The sequence below is a fragment of the Antennarius striatus genome, chromosome 10 (genome assembly GCF_040054535.1).
Source record: "Antennarius striatus isolate MH-2024 chromosome 10, ASM4005453v1, whole genome shotgun sequence".
Taxonomy (NCBI): domain Eukaryota; kingdom Metazoa; phylum Chordata; class Actinopteri; order Lophiiformes; family Antennariidae; genus Antennarius; species Antennarius striatus.
In genome coordinates, this window is record NC_090785.1 from 4,243,276 (window position 1) to 4,267,223 (window position 23,948).

A 23,948-nucleotide genomic window follows, 5' to 3' on the forward strand; every position below is an offset into this window, starting at 1 on the left:
TGAGATCCGACTGTTTGATGCTGCCATTTTGACTCTCTCCCAAGGCAAGTGTTATCAGACAGAGAAGATAGCAAATGACTCAATCTACTAAGTTTATCTCTAATTAACACGGATTAATTGAGCTTTGACTTCATTCCACAAGCCGAGCAGAAGGGCAATTTGTGCATGGGAGCCTACCCTGAGGCTGTTGATCTGAACTGTTAAGGGCTCTAGGTCTTAAACGCATCCATCATGTGACTACAAACATGTTGCTCTTGCTGTGTGTCAATGTGTGTGTGCTTGTGTTAATGAATAGCACTTGTTTGCTGCACTGAATCCAATTTTTTTGTTTATCAAGAATAATCGGGGTCGCTGCCAACTATGCTGCTTACGTTCCTTATTCCAGAAATGCTGCTGTCTCCTGTTAATTACTTGTGTTTTGGAGAAATTGATGTAGGCTGAGTTGTTTGTCCCTGGGTCACATCCTCGTGAGGCATTGCGTTGCACGAGAAGTCACGTTGGGAGTGGTTTATTAAAGATGTGCAGTGTCATTTTGCACGTTGGCAGGTCTCCACGCCCTTCTCGAAGAACCTTTCAGTGATAGATAAGGTAAAGAGAACTGCAGACCCTTCCCTCTCATTATAATCCCATTTGATTAGTCACTGATTCTCCTTTGAATAGGTGGGTTAATTGCACACTGTGAACTACCTTGCTAGTTAATAACATCTTCCCCTCAGGGTGGCATCATTATAAAATATAAGCCCTGTTAAAATGAAACGATGATTTAATAACATTACAGTACGTGACCCTTATGTGGGTGTTCTGTTATTTCGTATTGGTGTGGAAAATTTAGGCGTCAGACACTTCTGCATGTCAGCCGTTTTTGGAGAACGGTGATTGCATGTAGTGTCCACGCATCCATGCAGGCGTCCACGCAACTGGGTGAAATGGTTTTCTTAGTGACGTAAGAATTCATAGAACTTTGTGTGCGGGTACGGCGTTGTTTATTCTGACCTTCCTTATTGGTACTTTCTGAAAGACCTTTTCTTAGAACTTTGAAAGGGTCGACTTTCATATTCAGTTCCATTAAGAACCATTTACATTACGACACTTTGGACCCGGGGATTTCAGTGCAGACATGTTTGATGCTAATGCCTAAGAGAGCTTTCTACAGCATATAACTGCTGCACCTTGTATGGAGCACATTCTGTATCTGCATGATTACACATAATTTTGCTTTCATAATGGCTTTACTCCTCAACCAACCCAGTTTGTCTGTGGCTTTGCTCGCGCTCCTGTAGTTAATTTTCCAACCTTTCAGCGCAGCTCTTTCTTCGGAGCAGTCACCTAAGTCGAAATATCCAAATTTGTTGGAGAACTGTCAGGTAGAGAAAGAAGCTGTCTCTCACCACCCATCATAAATGCAGTGAGACTTTTCTGTGTGAAGAGGAATCACATAATATGCAGTGATCTGTTCTCAGGAGGGCACAAAAAACATAGTCTGAAAACCCCTCCAAAGGAGAAAGACGACAGTTGATTGTAGCTTTTTATTGGTTGATTTCAGAGGCCAAGTCTTTATCTACATTTTCAAATTACCAGTACTTGGGTAAAATGAGTTGCTTGGAACCATCCAGGGTGTGCAAAATTACTCAACTGAAAGCCAAAGTAAAGTGTTTGCAACAAATATTCCGTCAGGAATCCATCGGAGGAGTAAACAGATGAAGAGGTAACAACAAGCTGGATAGTTGGTCTGGAAAGAAAACTAGTTACGTCAACTTTGATTTCTGTCCTCTCACTTAAAACGTCTAATCTCTTATCAAGTATCAAGTGTACTTATCTTACCTACAGTCTCCTTTGGATCCATCAATCCAGACGACATCATTGTACATAAGTTAAATGTGATTTTCATATTACAGCAGACTTTAAATTTAGGATTACTAAAATAAAGATTATTTTCTGGCTAACAAGCTGCCCTGCGGTAGGGCTATGCCACTGAGCAGTTCTGTGTGATAGTACTCACTCTATATTAGATCTGTTTATCTAATTAGACAGTAAATAATTTGAAATCAAACGTGGCCAGTGGGTGTCCACATTGCCCATAAGGGGAAGAGTGTGATGAGCAAACTGACCCATGATTGCTTGACTCAATTTGAGCCAATTAAAATAAACTCAACCGCCACATTTCTTCGGAGAGTCTGGCTTCTGCAACTCCCAGGAATTAACAAGAACTAGTATCCATTTTGTAAGATCACCAAACAAATACTCATTTATATTGCTGCTCTTCAGTGTACATGAATACATGGGGGATGGGGGGGGTTTATTACTCAAATGTAGCCAAGCAAAATCTCAAACTCTTCACTTGAGGTCACAATTGAGGCCTTTGATGATAAAAAAGGGTTAATGAATAACTCAGTGTAAGACTTTTTCTTTTGACGTTTTGAAGCAAATATTGGTTTGATGGGTTTTCTTAGCTGTAGCTATGGCACACCCATTGTTAAAGGAACATACAACATGTCTCTACTAACCGCTTGCTCAACCAGTAATTGGATAAAAGTCTTGTTGCACCCCACTCGGTAAAATGAAACTTGGTAACTGTACAAAGGAAAGAGTAAAGACAGTAAATGACTTGCAGTGGGGCATGATGCCATTAACTGATGTCGGTGAAAATAAATCCCTGGTCAGCATCATCTAATATCCTGTACCATTCAATATGTACCTTTTTTTTAATTAAGCTGACATGGACACATGTATAAACATTGTTGAGCAAGCACTTGTTGTTCTAATACATGCATCCTTAATTTTGACCAACACCTATATCTTGCCCACATTATGAATACTTTTTTTTGGCACAGAAAGAGCTGCAGAGATTTACATGAGGAATGCATGTTGGTGGAATCCCAGTTAACAGCACCGGCCTGTGCTTTACTCACTTAAGAACAGACACCATCCTTTTCATCATCTTAGTACATTATTAGCCGCAGGGTGTGTTGAAAAGCAAAGAGCGGAATCAAGATAAGACCTCTCTGCATGTTTTTAACATTTGGCATATAGTTTAGTTGGTGATGGGAATCAAAGAGGTAGGAGCTATTGTTTGTCATCGTGGGCAAGTAAGTCATAATGTGTTTGTCTGTACAGTGGGGTACGTTTGCATGTCACAGTGGGCTATTTGTATGAGATGAAGGTATTGCGGAGGAGACCTCAACACCTCAGCAAAATACCTCTTCACTGATTTATGCCGAGTCAGACACCATTAGCTGTTTTTCATTCCCTCTAAGGATACAACCCTGCCCTAATGTGGGTCAGGGGCCATATTATAAAAACACCTTTAGTCTGCAGCCTTATTACAAAATGCACTGCTGGATTTAGTAACAGGGCTTTAACTGAAAACCACTAAAAGATAAAGTATTTATTTACCCTTTGGTCGATTCTTTTATTTATTCACTGTATGTATTTCTGACAAAGTTCGTAAATTCCTGAATTTGACTCCTTAAAGTTCTATTAACTGAGCTCTGTGAGGAATTTGTCATTTTATTTTGTGGCTTCAGTATACTGATCACTTGTTTTAAAGATATTGATTTTCTGTTCTTTGTCCTTTGAGGTTGGCAAACATGAATATAAACACCGAATCTAGAAGGAAGGCTGTATCAGTATTATTTCTGCTACCATACCTTAACCTTAAGTTGTATTACATTAATTGGAATTTTTTTATTTGTTGGTTTGCATTGTTTTCCTTTAACACCAAAAGAAGGAGAAATGAAGCAATTTTATAGATTTTTTTCACAACTACAATTATGGATTTAATTTCTGGTTATTTCTATAGTGTCTTTTCTCTTCTCTGTTCAGCACAACCTCCTGCCCAAGATTCAGTTCAGTGGGCGCTTCTGCTGATGGACTGGAATTATGTTTCTCTCATTGAGGGGCACGCCTGTGAAAGGGTTACATGAGAGGGTCACTCTTCCTTTGATCAAACACTGTTACATAGACATCCAGTCATTATATGCATTAGATGCACTCTTAACCGCCAAATGATAAGGTGCCGCAGTTTCTGTCAGAGTGTGAATGTGCATAAGGCTGTAATTTACTTGAAGGGGAAGAATTTGCTGAAATACATGGAAGCAAGAATATCTCATGTCTTTGAGACAGAACAATCCATAGTGTTATGTACGAACAAAATTTATCTAGCATTGTACTGGGCAACAGCATTGAGTATTGTATATATTTGTGATTATTTTTCCCATTTTACACCCAGAATTAATGGCAGTTTTATTTTTCCACTAGTGGAATATTGTGAATGACAGGTTTAATCTTGGTGCATCACAACTACGCTGTTTAACATTCATTCATTCATTTTCCGTTCTGCCTCCTCCACTTTTGTGGATCACAGGGGTTGCTATATCCTATCCCAGCAGTGGCATGAGGCGGGGAGATGCTCTGGACACATTGCCAGCGAATTGCTGTGCCTAACATTAATATTTAAAAAATTGATCGGTCTCTAAAATTAAACACAACAATCTGAGAAAATGAATAGAAATGTATCTTTTCTGTCTTGGTTCACAAAATAAAAGTCAGCTATAAGAAGACAGTCTCAGGCAATTAGCAAATTACTGCGAATGTTGAGCATAAAATGGAAAGGTGGTGGATTTAATTGAGGGATTAAGTATTTAACTTTACATTTCAGCCATTAGAAAGCTTTCGAACAATTTAAACAGGCCAAAGCACATTTGGCAATGTTTCTCAAGTCGATGCAAAGAGCCTGCCATATGGTCCAACTGGCTATGGAAACAGATTTAAAGAGGAGACCAGGGAATGACAAAACGCATCTTTGAATACCAGTGACTGATGAATATTTATGAATTTTATTTAGATTATTATAAACTAACGGCATACGTGAGGGCTGCATTATGTGAATTACCCATATGCAGTGAAATAGAAATACATAAACGGATGTTATTTTTGTGTTCTGTTCAGTCTGTTTTGTTTTGAATTGAAAATTGTACGTTATATTGTTATATGGTTAGTTTTGCTGTCCATATCATTACACTTCGTAGGAACACACAAACACGTCTTCATATTTATTTCAATTTTAACCATTTGAATAGAGCTTCAGGTGTAGATGTTTCTTTTTAAATGTGTTTATGATCATATAATCTATTGCATCTGGGGGAAAATTCATAGTATGAAACAAAAACCAAATGAAGCGAGAGAGAAATATACAGTATGTCTCCTATAATGACCACTTAGGACATTATGTATGCAGTACTTATAGCAGTTGTTCTAGTAAATGAAGGTCATTTTTTGTCACCGGTCTTTGTGCGGTGTATACTGGCAGTCCAGCTTTCCTGGGTTGGCATTACTGCAGTTGTATGTTCTGCCAGATTATTTTCCAATTTAGGGAGGATGTATTTGAAGTGAGGTCGGCCTTCCACAATCTGTTTATTGCTAGAGGCTTACAGGACACCTTATGCAAGGTGAAATATTTTTTTGAGACAAGTCTAATGGGGCTGGTCAAACCTGTATGACTTAATATTTTTACTGTGATATTAATTTTTGCTGCAAGACACAAATGACTGATAAAGGTTGTGGTTTGATCTACTGTATATAATAGCAGTCCTGCATAGTTACACCCTTAAAGAAACAAGGAGTAAAACAAAGACAAGAAAGTAGAATAAAATTATTTTACTGATAAGGTTTGAAATTATTAAATATGAGTCTTTTGCGTCCTGGCTTTCCCACTTGTTTGGTCATATTTCTAATCACAACTAGAACAGGATCTGTGTCCTTTGGATCAAAAAAAGGCGTTCATAGATTCATATTTGGAATTTAGTTCAACCTCATATTGTGTCTATTTTACAACACTATTGTTGGGTTATGTTCCTGTCATAATATGCTGTTGATCTGTGGTTAAGCATATATTGTACTGTGGAGAAGAATTTACCTTTGAAAAAGGTCTAAGTCTGAGATGAGCAGAAAATGACAAGGTTGAGAAATCTGCCTGGCAAGGGTCATCCAATCTTCTGTCAAACAACACAATGTTATCAATATATTACTATAATTTCTAGACTTATTCCTACTCTGTTATTTATAATATCTCATTTTTACAGAGTTTAAGTTACCATAAGGGAATCATGAGTGATTAACATGTGTTTGTTTCTTTTTTCCCTCTGTCTCTTTTTCAGAACCGTGACAGAATGGTCGACTGTATGAGCAAAGTCATGCTGCACACGGTCGTCTCATGCTGGCAGCCATTCCTCGGACTGGCCCTTGTGGCTGTTTTTGTGGGTTCTACCCTGGGATGTCCTTCGCGCTGCGAGTGTTCGGCCCAGAGCAAGGCAGTTGTCTGTCACCGCAAGCGTATGCCCAGCATCCCAGATGGTGTCCCAACAGAGACTAGGATCCTTGACTTGAGTAAGAACAAGCTGACAATGATCAACCCCGATGACTTTATTTCATTTCCTGGGCTTGAGGAACTTGACCTCAGTGGAAATATTATCAGTTATGTTGAGCCTGGAGCTTTTAATGCCCTGTTTAACATGCACTCGCTCAGTCTCAAGAGCAATCGTATCAAATTAATACCTCTCGGCGTCTTCACGGGCTTAACAAATCTTACTCGACTGGATATAAGTGACAACAAGATCGTCATTCTCCTGGATTACATGTTTCAGGACCTGCACAATCTCAAGTTTTTGGAAGTAGGTGATAATGATCTGGTTTATATTTCTCATCGAGCATTCAGTGGACTTTTAAGCCTGGAAATACTAACCTTAGAAAGGTGCAATCTTACAGTTGTACCTACTGAGGCCCTTTCCCATCTGCACAACCTGGTCAGCCTCCATCTGAGATACCTCAGCATCAGCACTTTGCATCCTTACTCATTCAAAAAGCTGTTCCGGTTGAGACATTTAGAAATTGATAACTGGCCGTCACTCGACCATGTCCCAGCCAACACCCTGCATGGCCTCAATCTAACCACTCTGTTTATAACCAACACCAACTTGTCCTCATTCCCTTACCAAGCCCTGAAAAATCTGCCATACCTGACGCTCCTCAACCTGTCCTATAACCGAATAAAGCACATTGAAGGTGGGATGCTGTTAGACCTAATCCGACTGAAAGAGTTCCATCTGGTTGGAGCTCAGCTGGCCACCATTGAACCATATGCCTTCCAGGGCCTTCGGGGGCTAAAAGTCCTCAATGTCTCTCACAACCGACTGGACACATTGGAGAAAGGTGTTTTTCAGTCTCCCGAGACCCTGGAGGTTCTTCTTATTGACAACAACCCCCTGGTGTGTGACTGCCGTCTCATGTGGGTCCTACAGAAAAGGCATTCCATCTTCTTTGGAGATTCTCAGCCAGAGTGTAGCACTCCTGAAGGTATTCATGGCAAGCCTTTTAAAGAATTCAAAGAGACTCTTCTGTCTTACTATGTGACATGTACCAAACCGAAAATCCGTGAGAATAAAACTCAAACTGTTACTGTGGACGAGGGCCAACAAGCGATGTTGCGTTGCAGTGCTGAGGGGACGCCAAGACCCACTGTGTCATGGTTGTCCCCACGTCGACGGGTTTTGACAACCAGGAACCATGGTAGAGTAACCGTTCACAACAATGGCACACTGGAGATCAAGTCAGCAGAGATACAGGACAGCGGAGTGTACCTTTGCCTGGCAACCAACACTGCAGGGAATGACACCCTGATGACATCACTGGCGGTGAAAAGTCTGGGATCACTGTATGCCAACAGGACCCAGTACCACACAGATCCCAACAATACCACTGCCAATGGAACAGCCAGTGTGACCCTTGGTTTAGACCTAAAGACCATTTTAGTGTCAACGGCAATGGGTTGTTTCACGTTCCTGGGCGTGGTCTTGTTTTGTTTCTTGCTCCTTTTTGTTTGGAGCAGAGGGAAAGGAAAACATAAAAACAACATTGACGTTGAATATGTGCCTCGCTCAAAGTCCAATGGCACTAACATTGACTTGGCAGATGTACAAGCTGGTCCTCGTCGTTTTAACATGAAAATGATGTGACTTATTTCATCGATCCAAGATTCTGGATGGTGGAAATTACCAAACAACAATGTATTTTTTTGGAAAATTGACCGCTGAACTTCCCACTGCTACAGGGATTTGTAGTGTAAATGTTTGGGGAATCAAAAGAGGATGAGAAGTACCTTAAATGGGTGGATATGTGTTTGGAAACTACGTTTCAAATACTGGAATTCATAGTAAGACATTGATGGTCTTACGTGCCAGCAGGAAACTTCCTGAAAATGGACAAGGAGTGGAAGCTCTTGAGGTTAAATGGACCTGAATGATATAGGTGTCATTTATCAGCTTTTTGAAATTTATATGCCCTCTCTCGAAAAAAAACAACAACAAAAAAACATACTTCAGTATTGGGTTGGATCTACAGACTAAGCTGAACCATGTACAGTAAAAATTTGTATCTAAGATATTAACCTACTTTGTTTAGTCTTGCTCCATGCTTATCCACTAAACAAATCAATGAAACAGACCATAATTTTCTCTGTTCAGTACTTTGCATATGTGTACCTAATGCTTTATTATGGACATGTATGGACATATTCAAAATAACTATTCATAGCAATATTCATGGGATGCATCAGCCAAAATTGATATACCCTATATCCTCAGTAAGAACACTTTTTTTCCGACTTTTGACAATTCCAAGAATTAAGGAAGGGCTCCTATGGGTAATTATCTGTCCCTTCTCTACCTATTGAGTCCTAGATATTAATAAATATAAATTATTTATCAATAAAAATGAAGTACAAATATTTTATTTATGGAAAAAAAGTTGAGCATTTTACAAAATCAATCCTCAAACTGCACTTGAAGTCTAGCATAAAACATTATTATAAAGACGACCTGGTATTGGTATAAGTACTGACTTGGCCACATTTCTGTCCTATTTTTGTGTATTTTTATTACTTTAACTGTACCTTTGCTGGTTGGCAAATTACATGTGTCAAGTTTACTTCAGTTACATTTGTATAATTTTCCCCAGTAGGACATTTGGACTTTGTTGTGGTAGTTTGTCATTATGTTGTTGAATCATTTAGATTGTGAAAACTTCAAAGCAAAAGTAAAAAAGAAAAAATGTATGTGAAATAAATGAAGATGTATTTGTACCACTGACTTCGACTAAATACCTAGTACATAATGAAACCTTCATCTCATAGTTCTCACTGATGGACATCACAATATTGGAAACTGGAAAAAACAAAAAATAAATTTTACATAGTAGTCATGGAACTTTAAAGTCTACAGAAATCCTGGCTAAATGATAAAATTCAGTACATATAAGTCCTGCTTGAAACACATGATACAGTGATGTATAGCTTTGGTTGGTTGGTTGGTTGGTTGGTTGGTTGGTTGGTTGGTTGGTTGGTTGGTTGGATTAAGTTTATTGAGTTGATGAAACTCTGCAGCAGAGATAAATTCTTTGTTTTGGAAAAGATCCATCTCATGATCCAGGTCCAAGTTTTTTTTTCTTCAACATTACAATATTTGCACTAACTAAACACAAACTACTGAAGAAATGGTTATGATGCAGATAAATCTTGATTTCTCAGTAAACAAACCATAAATCATTATGTTAATATCTATGAGTTTGCAGGGTGCTCAGCGAGGGATCAGGAACTGATATACTGTATGAAAATCTGTTCTAAACAGTAATAATGATTTTTATTTTGCTGCTATAAGAATGGGACAGGAAACTCAGAGCTGCCAGCTGAGATGGCAGGGTTTCATGCAGTTTTAGAAATCCATCTCAGTGAGTATGCTTTCCTTTCTAGTGTTAGTATGATGTGCATGATTGCTTTGCCAGTGATCAAGAACACAGACGCATTGGTCAGCAAGACAATTTCCTATCGACTTGGAGAACGACCTAATTCAGGTTGTTCAACAGGATTTTTAGTCACATGGTAAACATGTTCTGCTGCTTTGTTTGTTCTTGTTGCAACAGTTCAAGTGATATTTTTTACCCACTTTACCTACTATCTTGGACACTTCTCCCTACATTTGTTGCAAAAATTAAAATTAAAATGTCATAACTGTTAAGGGATCATGTAAGCAATTCCAGGTACTATTTCAGGTAAATATCCAATTATTTCTGAAAACATGCATAACCTTTAATGCATCACAGCTCCTTCCTGTGCCTCGTGCATGGCTGATTCAAATTATTTTTAAACTACAGTATATGAAATTGTAAATATACTTATAAAATGTATAATATAAATATAAAATGCACACATGGAATGTAAGGATAATACACTGTAATTGGTTTCTACCAACCGACACAATATTTGAAACACTGCACAGATTTGACTTATTTTTTTACTTTTCTAATACGGTATATGTAGTGCAAACCAAACCATGTATTTCTGCTTTACCATTAAGACCCAAAGAATGCATTACATTTCTTAGCCTGCAGCCCCTTGGCTGTTTCAGAAATCAAAGCAACTAATGTTCAAGATATTCTAACGCTAAAGATTTTCCATTTTTATTTCCATTTTTTAAGGTCAGCTTTGCCACATCCTGAGCATTAGTTTATTCAAATTAGAGAATAATTTGGATTTGTGTACAAATGAGGCCCCAGAAATATAATTTCCTTTCATCATACTTGTATACTTATATAAATAGGATAGTGCCCTGAAAATTGTCTGACAACTGTAATTCTGCTTTTTCTTCTTTATTAAATCAAATTTCATCTTGGCATAAACAATAAAAATGCTAATCCATGCAAAGCTTTATACAGATGTATTAAAGTTTCTTTTAATTTATAATTATAATAATCAACAGATGACAATAACTAACTGCATTTTCATTGCACTAATGTCTCTTATAGCTTTTCATCTACTAACAGCACCATGTTTGGTCAATTGGCCCATCATCTCTCAGAAATCAAAAATATTTTCACACTTCAGCGTTGTTCCCAGGAGAGCAGTAAGTATATTCATCTTTTTCTGGGCTGCGTGTCATTGTCTTTGTGGTGCGAGTAAGATGTGTCATGGGAATTTCAAAATAAAGGCACATCTTAAAGGTGTTGATATGAATTCATAAAACTTTGCATTGATATTAGCTTATGGAGTATTGATTCAATAAATCATTTCATAATGATCAAATTTAATTCGTATTGTATTTAAAAGCTGTTGGTTCTCTGTTCCTCCGTTTGTTTCCATTATATCAGCTATTAACTGATCTAATTCTCCTCAGAAGTTGATGAATTTTACTTAGCACTGCTTATTTTTGAAAATAGCTCCCCGGAACAGATGGCAGCATCTGATCCCAAAATGACTCATTTCATTGCATGTCCTTTAGATTAGAGCGGTTCTTAGTACAAGACTGTCTTATCACTATCACTTCTCTCAAATGAATAAATCTTGTAAGCTCCACTCAGTCAAATTAACAAAAACAAAAAAAAAAAAAGAATGTCACTCAGCCTCCTTAAAACCTTGTCATAAATAACTAAGTGTAGCTGGAAATTATGCTCTGTGACCACAATATTGAGAATTAAAAACAAACAAACATAAAAAGCAAAAGTGTACATATTACACTATATAGGGAGAGGATAACATCAGCATCATGCACACAGGAAATTCATAGAGGATGTTGATTTCCTGAGTCAACATTTTGAGGTGGTGGCAAATGCAACCAGTTGCATGATGCAGGTTGATAGGAAAGTTACTAATGAAGTTGCAGAATTTGGGAGCAGGAGTCAGTTAACCCAGATGGATGATTACACTTAATCCTGAAAGCAACAAAATCTGTGAAGCAAACATCACGCCAAGCCATCCAATAACTGAAAGCAGGGTTGTCACCTGTCACATGATCATACAAGATCAACCTATATTGAAAGATGACTCTGCACAGCAAATACAGATCAGAATGGCTGATGGATTACAAGTAGGTCAGTCCTGTCGATTGGGGATGATACAGGGTACTTTGATATAAAACAATATTTGGCAGGAGAGTACCATATGACAGCAGCCCAGGGTAGACATACAGAGCTGCTGTCCTTCTGTCAGATATGGTCATCTCATAAGCGGATGAAAGACATCAGCATCCCTGGAGATCCATGATTAGAAGCACACATTAGCGGTATTAGTTGTAGCTCTGTGAATTTTTATTGGTGTTTTTCTTCAATGCTGCTAACAAATGCTGTTTAGACACTGGGAGTGAAAAAGTAAAAAACAAGACCACCCAAACCACCACACACCAGATAAAAATCATACAAGCATGGGCGATCGGCTGTCAGTGAATCAATTAATGAGCTGTCAATGAAGGATAAGGAGTATTTATTTTTCTGGTCTATGTAAGAACAAGCTGGGATATGCTCCAGCAGACATGTGACCCGCAAGGCGGATAGCGGCTGTTGACGAGATGATTGCGAAAATGGATGGCTGGATGGATATCTTTCAAACCAAGTCTACGTTTTATTTGGTTTGTTTGTTAAAAAATTTCATGCCTCAGTTTTGAAAGATTTCCAAGACCCATGAGACTGTGTAAAAAATAAAAAAATAATGCCAAAGCTGTATGGTTTGCTTTGATGAGAGAAGAGCTGGTTTTAGTTGAAGTGTTGCGCAGATGTTAGCCGGCAGGTTTTGGCTGTGTGTGCTTTCATTAATTTTCACTTTCATAGGTTCCCTGGTCACAGATTGGTCTCCCAAATGAGATCCCACGTGAGCCAACTCTGGTTTCAACCCAACAACCAAAAAATTGTGGTTGGCTCCAAGTAGGGAAGATAATGCAGGTTCTGTAATGCATCCTCTGGACAAATTCACACAGTCCCTTACGTAAGATAACACACATTCTTCTGGTGAAAAACAACACCACACTCCAGTTCTTTGGCTCCTGTTAAAAGGAATCCACATACACTGCCTCACAAACATCACAGTATCACTGATCTGCAATTCCAGAAGCGTTCTCTTCTCCTTGCCCACAAAGGTAGATTGATAGCATTTTCTAAAAAATGTTATTTGTTTCTTTAAAAAAAAAGAAGAATAAGAAGACGCTGTCTCACTCTGCAAAGATGCAGAGAAAACGTCTTCAGGATAATGGAGAGGAAAACATCATTAGCAACAAAACCCCCTTCACAATTCACACTGAATATCCCCCATAAGCCAACAGTCAATATTTCTTTGTTAGTGTGTTGCTGCATCCTGTAATTATATTTTTCCCCTTGATTTGGGAAACAGTCACGGAAAAAAAAAAACAGTTATGGAAAAAGAAATGAGAAATAAGAAATTAAATTGTTTGCCTATGTAACTCTGATGATAAATGGACCCATGCGGACCCAACTGGAGCAATGAGACAGACGATTTTCGTTCATTCCTTCCCATTGGAAGACAAATCGATACTTCCTCTTGGTGAAATAGTTATTCTATCCATTCTCTTGACAGTACTCCCATTTTCCTCAGGTGTGAATTTTACATGACACATTTTATTATTAGTATATTTTGATGATTTGTTAATGAATGCAGACACATGAAGCTGTGATTGAAGATGAAGAGATAAGATAATGTTCAGATGTTTGGACAGGTTTGACCATAACTCTGAGTTTGAAGCCTCAAACATTAAAATAGCATCATATAAGAGGAGGTTTACGAATAAAAGTACAGTCCAAATAATCGACCTTGCTTTACTCGTTACATCGGGATTGCTCTAGCTGAGAGAAGATTGTGTTTCAAAATCACTGTACAAATTAAGCTGCACAAGAGGCGTGGAAGTAAGGTGGACTTAAAAGGTATATACCATCTCCTCTGGTGAACACGGTTCAGCATTTATCGTTCTGTGCTGATCTTGTGACATCTTTGTGTGTTTTTCCTTCTTCCTGGTAAGAGTCAGTGACTCTTAAGATGGTGTAATAAATACACTTTTCTTATCAGTACAGTGATTTTAATAACACAATTTTCAACGCGGAAGTCAGAAATGAAAATCCACATTAACCTAATGCCGGTGCAGGAACACAAACTAACAGTAAGCAAAGTGACTCACTGAAGGAACTACATGCGTGACATAGATTTACACTCACAAGCTACAATGTCACGAGTATACTGTAGAAGGCACAAAAACAGAAAAGGAAGACACCAGCAGTTGCAAAGTTGACTTTGAAATTGCTAAATTAAACATAAAAAATGATTCTGCGATATGCAGAGCTGGCAAAAACACATCAAAGAAAGTTTGTTTCTGGGGCTTCGGGTGTACGAGTCGGCAGAAGTGACTGCAGAAAATCCGAGTCACCCTCAAGTTTTTTTCTTTTTTTTCAAATGTCGCTAACCTGAAGGTGAAGAACCTGTCAGAGAGAGAACTCATTAAGGGACATTTCAGTCCAAGGGTCTAAACTTGCAGCAGCTGGAGCTCCTGAAAAATATTTCAGAGAGATAGGTTGGAATTTCTATCAAGCTATCATACCTTAATGTCAGACAATGGGCGGGGGGGGGGGGCTAAACTATAACCTCACCCATTAAGAATCAAAGCATTCCATTCCTGCCAGCCAATAAAGGCAGATGCACAGTAATGTTGCATAATGAAGACTACCATTTCAAAGCAATCACATGCCTAACTAGCAAATGATGAACATATACCAAGCGTAAATTAGAGAGAGAGCAAGAGAAGGATGTGACAGTTCGTGTCATGAAGCCACATCATTGTTTTCAGCACCGACAGCTGAGACATAAAGTCACTTTAATACGTGTGTTTGTTAGTAGAACTGTGTTTGAACAATACAAGTAGGGGTGTTTTCTACCAGCAGAAACATGGTTGTACTACAGGATTGTCCATGTTTCCCACTGTGGCCAACCTTTTTACAACTGGACACGAAACATGGGGCACCTATCAGGGTGATGCCCCAAGCCACTTGTTCAGGTATGTGTATAGTACCTGGTTGAAAATCAAGAGCCATGAAATGGGGTTTTGTTACGGTTCACTTTATCTGGGTGGACAAAAAAACAAAACATCAAGGCACCAGAGAGGAGATAAGGAGAAACTTTCATTTTTGGACTGTGGCATGAATAAAGCACTAAAAGCTTACTTTTATTGACCAATATGTTGTGTTTGTCTCTTAGTGGCCAATGGTAAAAAGCCGGGAATGATACATGCTTTACTACTGCTTGTTGAAACTCCATACTTTCTGAAGCAAGAAAGACGGAACATAGTCACATGAGGCATGCATTAAAATGTACATGGCAGGAGGAGGGAGTTGCTGCCAACAAATGCAAATGAGGAGTGCAAGAGAACAACATCAGTGGCAGGTAAACCAATCACAAGACAGTGAGAGGTGGAACAAAGGTGCAAAACCTGGTATTTAGGCCCAGACTATGACACTAATGGCACCTCACTGGTCTAATGATCTGTTCTTATGTTGGTACCTATGAAATTACTGACTGCATTTCCTGTGGCTTCAAGCTGTGCTATGTGAAGTTCACCTTGTTTTCGCTTTGAGACCTCTGTCTTAAGACGGTCTGCTAAATATAACCTGGATCACTTTCGTGAGCAAACCTAGCGAGAGCTTGGATGAGAGTGCAGAAATGGTCCTAAATGAATCCTGTGATCTTACTGTCTCCAAAGAATTCCACTTGTGAATTTAAGATCACAATATGGAGAACATGAAGAGATGCAAATAGGTATTTTATCTGGGTGACAGAAACTGAGGCCCCGTCCACACGATGACGGATTTTTTTTTGAAAACGCATCGAAAACGAATCGCGTCCACACGACAGCGTTTTCGAAAAAATCTCTGTCCACACGTAAACGCATCAGTGCGTTTTCGAAGACGGCTGTAAGCATGCCAAACCATGTGGTGGCAGTATTGAGTCAAATTTTATCCAATAGGAATCCTCCGTGTTATGTTGTCACAAAACGCCTGAAAGAGTGCTGCCATCAACAAGGTTCGTACATCCATCATGTTTGTACACACAGGCCCATAAATATGACGTCACAGCGGTTTTCGTCACAGGCTAGACGTCAGCGTTTTTAAAAAGTTGCGGACACACCGTCATCACGACAATGCAGACCCAGTGTTTTTTTTAAAAATCCACCTAGGCCAGCGTTTTCAAAAAGTTGCGTTTTCGTTTGGGATATCTGCGTTGTCGTTTGGACGGAAGGCGTAAACGCAACAAAAAAGTTGCGTTTTCAAAAAGTTTCGGCATCGTGTTGACGGGGGCTGAGAGACACATGCATTCAACCTTGTGTTGTAAATTAATCCAAATGACACACTTGTAAGCTAGCTGCAGCTACCACCCAGACAGGCAATTTTATTGAGGCTTCGGGATAAAGGGTTAAAAAAAAAAAAAACCCAAAGGATGGAAGGACAAAATGTCTTTTTCCAGTTGGAGACACAGTCCGCTGTTGTCTCATTTCCCCTGTCAATCATGCTGCTGAATAACATGTCCATTACCCTTTATCAATCTGTCACAGCTCTCAATCTGTTGAAGTTTCCAATGCCTTTCTGTGCTGTTTCACATCCAGGATTGTCGCCTTTGCTTTTGTTCAATTCACTGTCATCACTAAGCAGATGCTGTCTAGATCGATAGTCGCTCCAGTAAATGAAAAATGTGCCAAAGACCTGCAAAACAACTCAGTGTAACCGGAATGGAGATCTCAGAGACATTAGGAAACAACACTCTGGTCTCCTTAAATGAACTGCTAAACATAAGTCATCAACACCTTGGTTCTGCTCGACGTCTGCTTCCCACACACTATATAGTATGTCCTCCATCTTGTGGTAGAATGTGATTACCCCTGCCTGAAGCACTTTTCTCATCTTTTACTTTTAATAGATGACTCTGGGTGTTTTCATTCAAAGCTTACAGCCTTGTAAGCTGACTGCTAAAGTGGACTCTGGTATTGTGATATCATTAGTAGACCATTATCGGCGCCTTAGCATCCTTCCAATTCTGCTTCTTTAAATCTACTGTCAGAAAACCTACTTAAGTTATCCCTACTCTAAATTAGTATTATTAGTCACTTTAAATGTAATTATTAACACACACTAGGCAACTTAAAACCTTTCAGCTTTAGAGACCCAAGTTAAAAAGTCCTTTTCACCTTGCTACTGACAAGAAAATGTCTATTTCATTAAATTTGTTTGAGAGATATTTTTGACAACAAAAGAACTGTGACAGGAACAAGAGCTTATCCCCCCCCCACACACACACACACACAATTTTCCAGGAAATAAGACATCAATCATTGCTACCATGGTGTGTAGGTGTTGTAGCTGAAGAAAAGGGTTTTAGAGCCTGCAGCAGGGACTGGTCAGTGGCTCTGCGGTTCTGATATTGCAGCATTAATATAACCACTGTGGATCTGGAAAGAGGCATCAGCGCACAATGGTTGAGCTGGAGTGTAGTGTTTGTCCGTGGCTTGGAGGCATTGTAGAAAGAAACAGCAACATCCAATGCTCTGTGGGGCAGCAGTAAAGAGTTGGACTGAATGCAACAGAAAGTACAGATAGTCCTCAAGATACAAACATCTGACTTAAAACATTCGTAGATGCAAACAACCACGCGTCGCCTTAACCGGCTACTGTAGTTCCCCCAACCCCCACCAAGCAGCGCCGCTGCTTACTTGCATCTCCAACACTCTTTTCCCTATCTTGTTCTTGTTTCTTGTATGTGTCAGTCTTCATACCTCTTGGGTACTTTACTGTGTAGCCTGTAATGATTTCTTGTGAGTATTACAGAATATTACTTTGGTATTTAGAGTAGTAATGCCATTTTAATTAACTCAATGGTGATTATAGGTTAAAATTTAAAAAATAAAAAATTGCAAACAAACAAGACAAACAACCTCTTGGAACCCGTTATGTTCGTAGATTGAGGACTACCTATAATCTCATTTTTTCTACATGACCAGCTGGTGTGGTCTGATATGTAATTTTTTTTTATTTATTTTTTTAGATTATTTTCTTTTTGGACATGTGATTACAACAGACTTCACACCTTCATCACATTTGCTACATAAACAACAACATCTGGGGGGGAAAAAAAGGCTGACAGGTAGAAGCCAGCCTCCAGTGTTAAAATTGACAGAAAAAGAAAATGTTTCATGTTACAAACCATAGGTTGGATGTGAGAAAAACACCCAAAAACGCCCAGAGAACAAGATGTCCAACCTTAATCAGAGATTAAGGATCGTAGGAATGATTACAGTATAACTTACAAAGATTGAAGCCACAATTCAATTTGAGACTGTCCTTGCAAATTATTTTGGTGAAAAAGACTTCTAAATCTGAAGTTACATCAAAGTGCTTCAGAAAAAAAGCAGATCTGGCTTGTTTACCTTTATTCTTCAGAGACCCAATAATCCCCCATGAGCAAAAACATGGAGACAGTGATGAGAGAAAAAAAAAGTACAGATAGAAACATCAACTAGTGTGACTCAAGAGGAAGGGAGAAAGAAAGAAATAGATATATATTAAAATAAAAATACTCCCATTTGTAGCTTTCATGATTGCTACTACATGACAGCAATGATAATGTAGATATCAATAATTGTAATCATTATGATGAAGCCCTTAAATCTGCTCCCTTCAGAATTATCTAATTTTTCCCATTCCAAACTCCTTTTTTTTTATCATTTTCTAAAATAATAATGAGCTCTCCGTCATAGTCCACAGGCAGACAGACAAGACTTCTTGAGCAGCTGTGGAGTCTATAACTATGGAGCACGGGTGATAACCCGAGGCTATTTAATGTGCAGGTAGTGTCAGCAGGAGAACCAGTGTTGTTCTCTTATTTTCCCTCCCCAACAAACACAAACCCATACAGCATATAGAGACAATGGAGGAGGCTCAGAGGAATCTCCAGCAAACCAAATAAAACAGGCAAACACAAAATATTTATTGTGATGTGTATTTGGTGTGAAAAGGAGGTGTTACAGGCTGCTGAGAAGAAAAATACACAGAGTTCGATGCTGAATTACAGACTGTCTCCATTTAATTGACTGATTTTTTTTAATAGAAACTCAATGAAGAGGATTTATTCTTTAGGGAACATGGACCGCACAGGAAAGGTGAGTATTATTAGTAGTACTAATAATACAATGACACTGGTTTCTACACACTGCTGAGACCTTTAGGTCTTGTGAACTGCAGCAGTGCCAGTCAGGATGTGTCGTCTGGCAGGGCGACAGGAATACTGGCTTAACATATAGACCACCAGCTGACAAATAAATGAGACACTATGTTCCAACTGTTGGAAATAAACTAGGAATAGAAATGTTGCTGACATTTTGAATGGATTGTGTTGAAAACAAGCTGACCCCACCTGTGCTACAGGGAGATAAGAGATTTGTAATGCGCACAGTTCTCAGTCAGCAGTACACCGCTCATTGGCCATGTAAAATGAATACATCAAGGGAGAGTAATACAATTTTACCCAGTTGTTTCATCTTTTTTTTCTAGTTTCAAGATTCTATTGGACCTTTCAGAGCTCCTTATTTAGCCTGTGCGGTGATGTGATTTTCCGGTTCTATTGTGAATAGGGCCACCTGAGTTTAGGCACAGCAGAACAGGGATGCGTCACAACTCTCTGCACGATAAGATCAAAGACACACCTCTGGGCTTTATTACATATTGAGTTAACTTCCAACGCTCCCACTGCACCTCTACATCAGCTTTTTCCCCTTTTGGCAAAGGAGCAAATTAAACTCGACTTGTGCCATCAAACGTAATCCGTCTTCATTGCAAATGTTTCAGAGTCACGAGGAAATGGATTGCAAACTGAAACCAAGCAACGCAGCTTTGCTTCACGGCTCGTCATGCTGGCAGGGTTGTCACTTAGCTTTCAAGGTCTCTGATAACATCGCCTCTTTTCATAGTCAGATTCGTTAGTCTGGTAGAGGAGAAAAGAAAAGATATTTGTGGATTAGTGCCAAAAATTGTATACAGTAATTTTCTTTTGGAACATGATTGGTGAACCTTTCTTTTCCATCTTGACTTGAAGGTCAGTCATTCAATACAAATCACACAGTTGGAGCTGTTTTATTTTGCATATGTACTTCTCTTGATTCAATTAGCTTGCCTGCCATAAGGTCGTAAACCAAATCAATCTGATCAGTCAAACAAAGAGATGGACCGACAATCCCTGCTCAGATTTTGCCGTCGCTTAAACCACAAGTCATGAACAATAAAAGAAACCCAAAGAGGTAAAGGTAAAGAGGGAAGCTGGTTTTTATCAGGGGTGTTATTTCAGCAGTTTGGCTCTGAAGGTAAATCAAAATCCAGCCCCAGCTGGATTAAGCGAGGCCATAAAGAAATGGTGCACACCTGAATCTGAAGATTTTGGTGGTTTAGGGTCAAATTGTGAAATAGATTAAAGTAAACAGGGGAGCGGATTGTGTTGTTCCATTGAACTCAGCACAAAACTTTGTGCATTGGTCTTGTTGTTTTGTTTGTCTTTATCCATATACTGTATAATCTTGAAAGTGATGAGGGTGAAAATATATAATCTATAAAACTCCATACAATCTTACTTTAAAAAATGCTTTTAACAGCAATGTAACAACTTAATTTCTTCACAGAGGTAATGTTTGCTACAAAAGGAACAACTTCTGTGCTACATTTCCCTTTCTATTATCAGACATATTTTCTCACCAGAAGACCTTCTAGATGATCTTTGTCACTAAAGTGATCAGGTTCTTCTTGCAGCTGGAAACTTCAGTATGTGGGAACATACATTCTTTAAACCTATTAAAAATTGATTTAATATAAAGTAAATCTTACAGTTAAAAAAAAATAGTGCTACAAATAACACAGGACACTCACACGTTTTTTTTTTTACACACTCAAGGCTTCCTGATTCCTACATCACCTTCACTGTTACTCACCCTTAAACAGTTTGGTCACCAAAGTCACACAATTTGTCAGTTTTTCATCTCTCTCTGAAACCACCATAAGCCAGTCCTATCCATTTTCTAAACCACTATTTCTATTGCTATTATGAGAAATAGGCGAAGTGTCGGGGTGGATGGTGGACATCAGTCACAAGTCTATCACAAAGGTAACACACAAAGAGACAGACAAGCCGAAGCCCACAAGCAATTTGTGTGTCTCCATTCCACTTGGTTTGTATGTCTTCAGCTGTGGGAGGAAACCCACTCAGACACACAGAGAAAACACGATAACTGCTGGCTGTGAGGTGACAGAACTAACCACCCGACCACCAGCCACACATTTGACATTTAACCTGAGCTGCTCCCGTCAGAAGTAAATGTATCTCCCCACCTGCCCTTTGTGCCTCCACACTCCCACTTTCCTCTGTGCCACTCTGGTGTCAAAATACTGCTTGCTTCTATTTATCTCCTGTCTGTTTGTGGTGGGAGAGCACACAAACACGTGCACACACACACACATGCACAAAGGCATCTGTTCATATTTTAAACACAAATTCTCACATGACTGCAAAAAACTATAGAATTCCACATACAGCAGTTTACACTCCTGCATTGAGAAGAACAGTCTGGCTTGTATGAACTTCCTTTTAATTTCCGCCAGAATTCAAATATTCATAGAATTTCAGCAAGCTTTTTTTAAATTTATTTTAGAAGTCGATGCCTGGTTGAGATGCAAGCTAATATGCTGTATAATATGTACACACACGCACAGAGAAAATTTAGGTGTCATCTTTGGCTGGTGAAAAAAAGGGCAGCTGTTTTTTTACTCCTTGCATCTGATTTATCAAAAGCACACTTGAACAAGACCTGTCATTTGCCACCAGCATCTACAGCACATGGTGGTCGGCTCACTTTCCAGTTTGGAAAAACAGCAGGTGTTTCGCAAAGGACACCCAATACACTGCTGTAGCCACTTAAAGAAAAAGACCCACCTAAAACAAATTGACTGAAATTCCTTCTACATCTCTAGTATTCCTTGAAAGAAATGCTTGTATATTAAAGCAATAAACAGTAACCTCAATACATGTTTTTTTCGGAAAGTATTAACTGAATCAGCCTTGTTTATTAAAATTTAATTTTGGGTATCTTTTTATCCTATAAACTGATCCCGTAAAAAAATATCTTTGTTCCTTCCCATTGCTTGTGATTATAGTGGCTTCAATTCACAGTGAGATTACTTAAAAAGCCAATGCAAGGGTGCAACTTTTATTTCTGTTGGTTGAATAAATGTTGACTTGTCATGGTGTCATGGTGGGACCCTTTGGTGTAGCAATTAAAACCCAAATTAAGATTGACGTTCATTTACTGTCACTTTTGAAACTGTGTGCAGCATGCCATGGATGCACCAGCTATTACGTGTCATAGCAAGGCCAGTACTAGGCTGACCACGGGTCTCTATTAGTGTGAGCTAAAAACAAATTTACTACATGGCTCAGTTTAGATCACATCTGATGAGACTCACAAAATACAAAAGATGGTCCAAACCTTTCCAGAAGAAACTAAAACTGATCTGGCTATTCTAGCTAGACTTTTATCTTTATATTTTGCTTTGGTTAAAGTAGACATCGACATTATTTAAGGTCAGGAAACAATCTTTGTCATAATTAAGAAAAACTAATGTCCAGTGCTTGAAGACACAGGAAATTAATCATCTATCCACTCAGCCCTTCTGCCTTTGCAGACTTTATGGCGTTATAATGTCCTCCTATTTCCCCTTGGATGAGAGCCACAATTCATCCATACAGTAGAAATGTTTGTCACTTTCATGTCAACATAAATTAATGTTTTGAATGAGATGACTGATGTCACTATATAGTTGGCAGGGCAATCTTCATCTTTTCATGAGGTCCTCATGCCCACACTCAAAACATCAAAAACTCATCCATTATACAGAGTGATCAAGAGGACCTGCAGGGCTGGATAGCACTGAGGATATAATATCAACATCTTCGGAAGAAAAGATTTCTTTCAGAAGCCTGGAACATTAATGCATAGAGTCATTCCTTCTTTAAGTTCTTACCTGCACATAAACTTATAGTTCTGTGTTAAGTATGTGGATGGTTGCCTGCTTCTAAATGTAGAGGCCTTGATGTATAATAGTATATTTGTGTATGCTTTCGACCAGGAGAGTGCTAGGCAACCTGGCAGACAGCTCTGTTTTAATATTCAGCAGGACTGGGACACAGTTCAGCGCTTCATGAGCAGTTAGATTCTGCCATGTCAAGTTAAGCACTGCACTGTAAAGCTATCAGATCTTATACAGGGGCTTTAATCAGGGCTGGGCAGCTAATGAATTAAATGGGATGAATTATTTGGTCAGATGTTTTAAAAATTGCTTTGCCCTCTATGTGCTGTAGAGGTTTACTTTAACATTACACATTATAAGAACACACGCAGAGCATCTGCCAGGAGGTTTTTGAGCGTTTGACCCAAAGGCCAAGGCTTCATTTGTACCGAATCCTGCCTGAACAGGATCGAGGACCTCCCAGCATCTTCATGATTAGATACGAAATTCAAATTGTCAGCGTGAATCCTGCAAAGGATTAGTGGTTATGAAAAGCATATGGATGTTCCATCATGCTTTTATTTTGAGGTCAGGCATAAATTTGTTTTTTTCCACATTTGAATTTAATTTTTTTTTAAGAACAGAGGATGAGTGAGGGGTCAGATCATGCAGCGACACCTGAAGCGCATTCTATGCATGTCATATGAGGAAATGTCAGTGTGATAGGAATCAGAATACCGCTCGCTATTTTTTCATCTGAATATTTTGGCATGTGATTACCACACAGCTCAGCGAGTACTTGTTTTAACTGGTACAATGAATATGATGTAGCACTGAAAGGGAGCAGAGTGGACACACAGTAGGAACATGTCAGTGTTTGGCTGGTAATCAGAAGATGTAGCCCAAAATTTTAAGCTGGAGACAGACGTGAAATTCATTCTGGTAGTGAGTGAATGTTAAGGCTGGATCTGTCTGTGCCGACTTTGATGAAGTGTTGCCAATGTTCTGACCGATAAAATCTCCTGTCCACAATTGATGCTTCA

The 23,948-nt window shown here is 38.9% G+C and overlaps 1 protein-coding gene across 1 annotated transcript; it reads left to right on the forward strand.

Annotated features, from left to right (window-relative positions):
- Positions 1–6,158: 6,158 nt before the first annotated feature.
- On the forward strand, positions 6,159–8,156 carry lingo2 (leucine rich repeat and Ig domain containing 2). Its single transcript, XM_068326076.1, has one exon. The coding sequence runs from the start codon at positions 6,168–6,170 to the stop codon at positions 8,007–8,009; it is 1,842 nt and encodes a 613-aa protein (XP_068182177.1). The 5' UTR covers positions 6,159–6,167; the 3' UTR covers positions 8,010–8,156.
- The last annotated feature ends 15,792 nt before the right edge of the window (positions 8,157–23,948 follow it).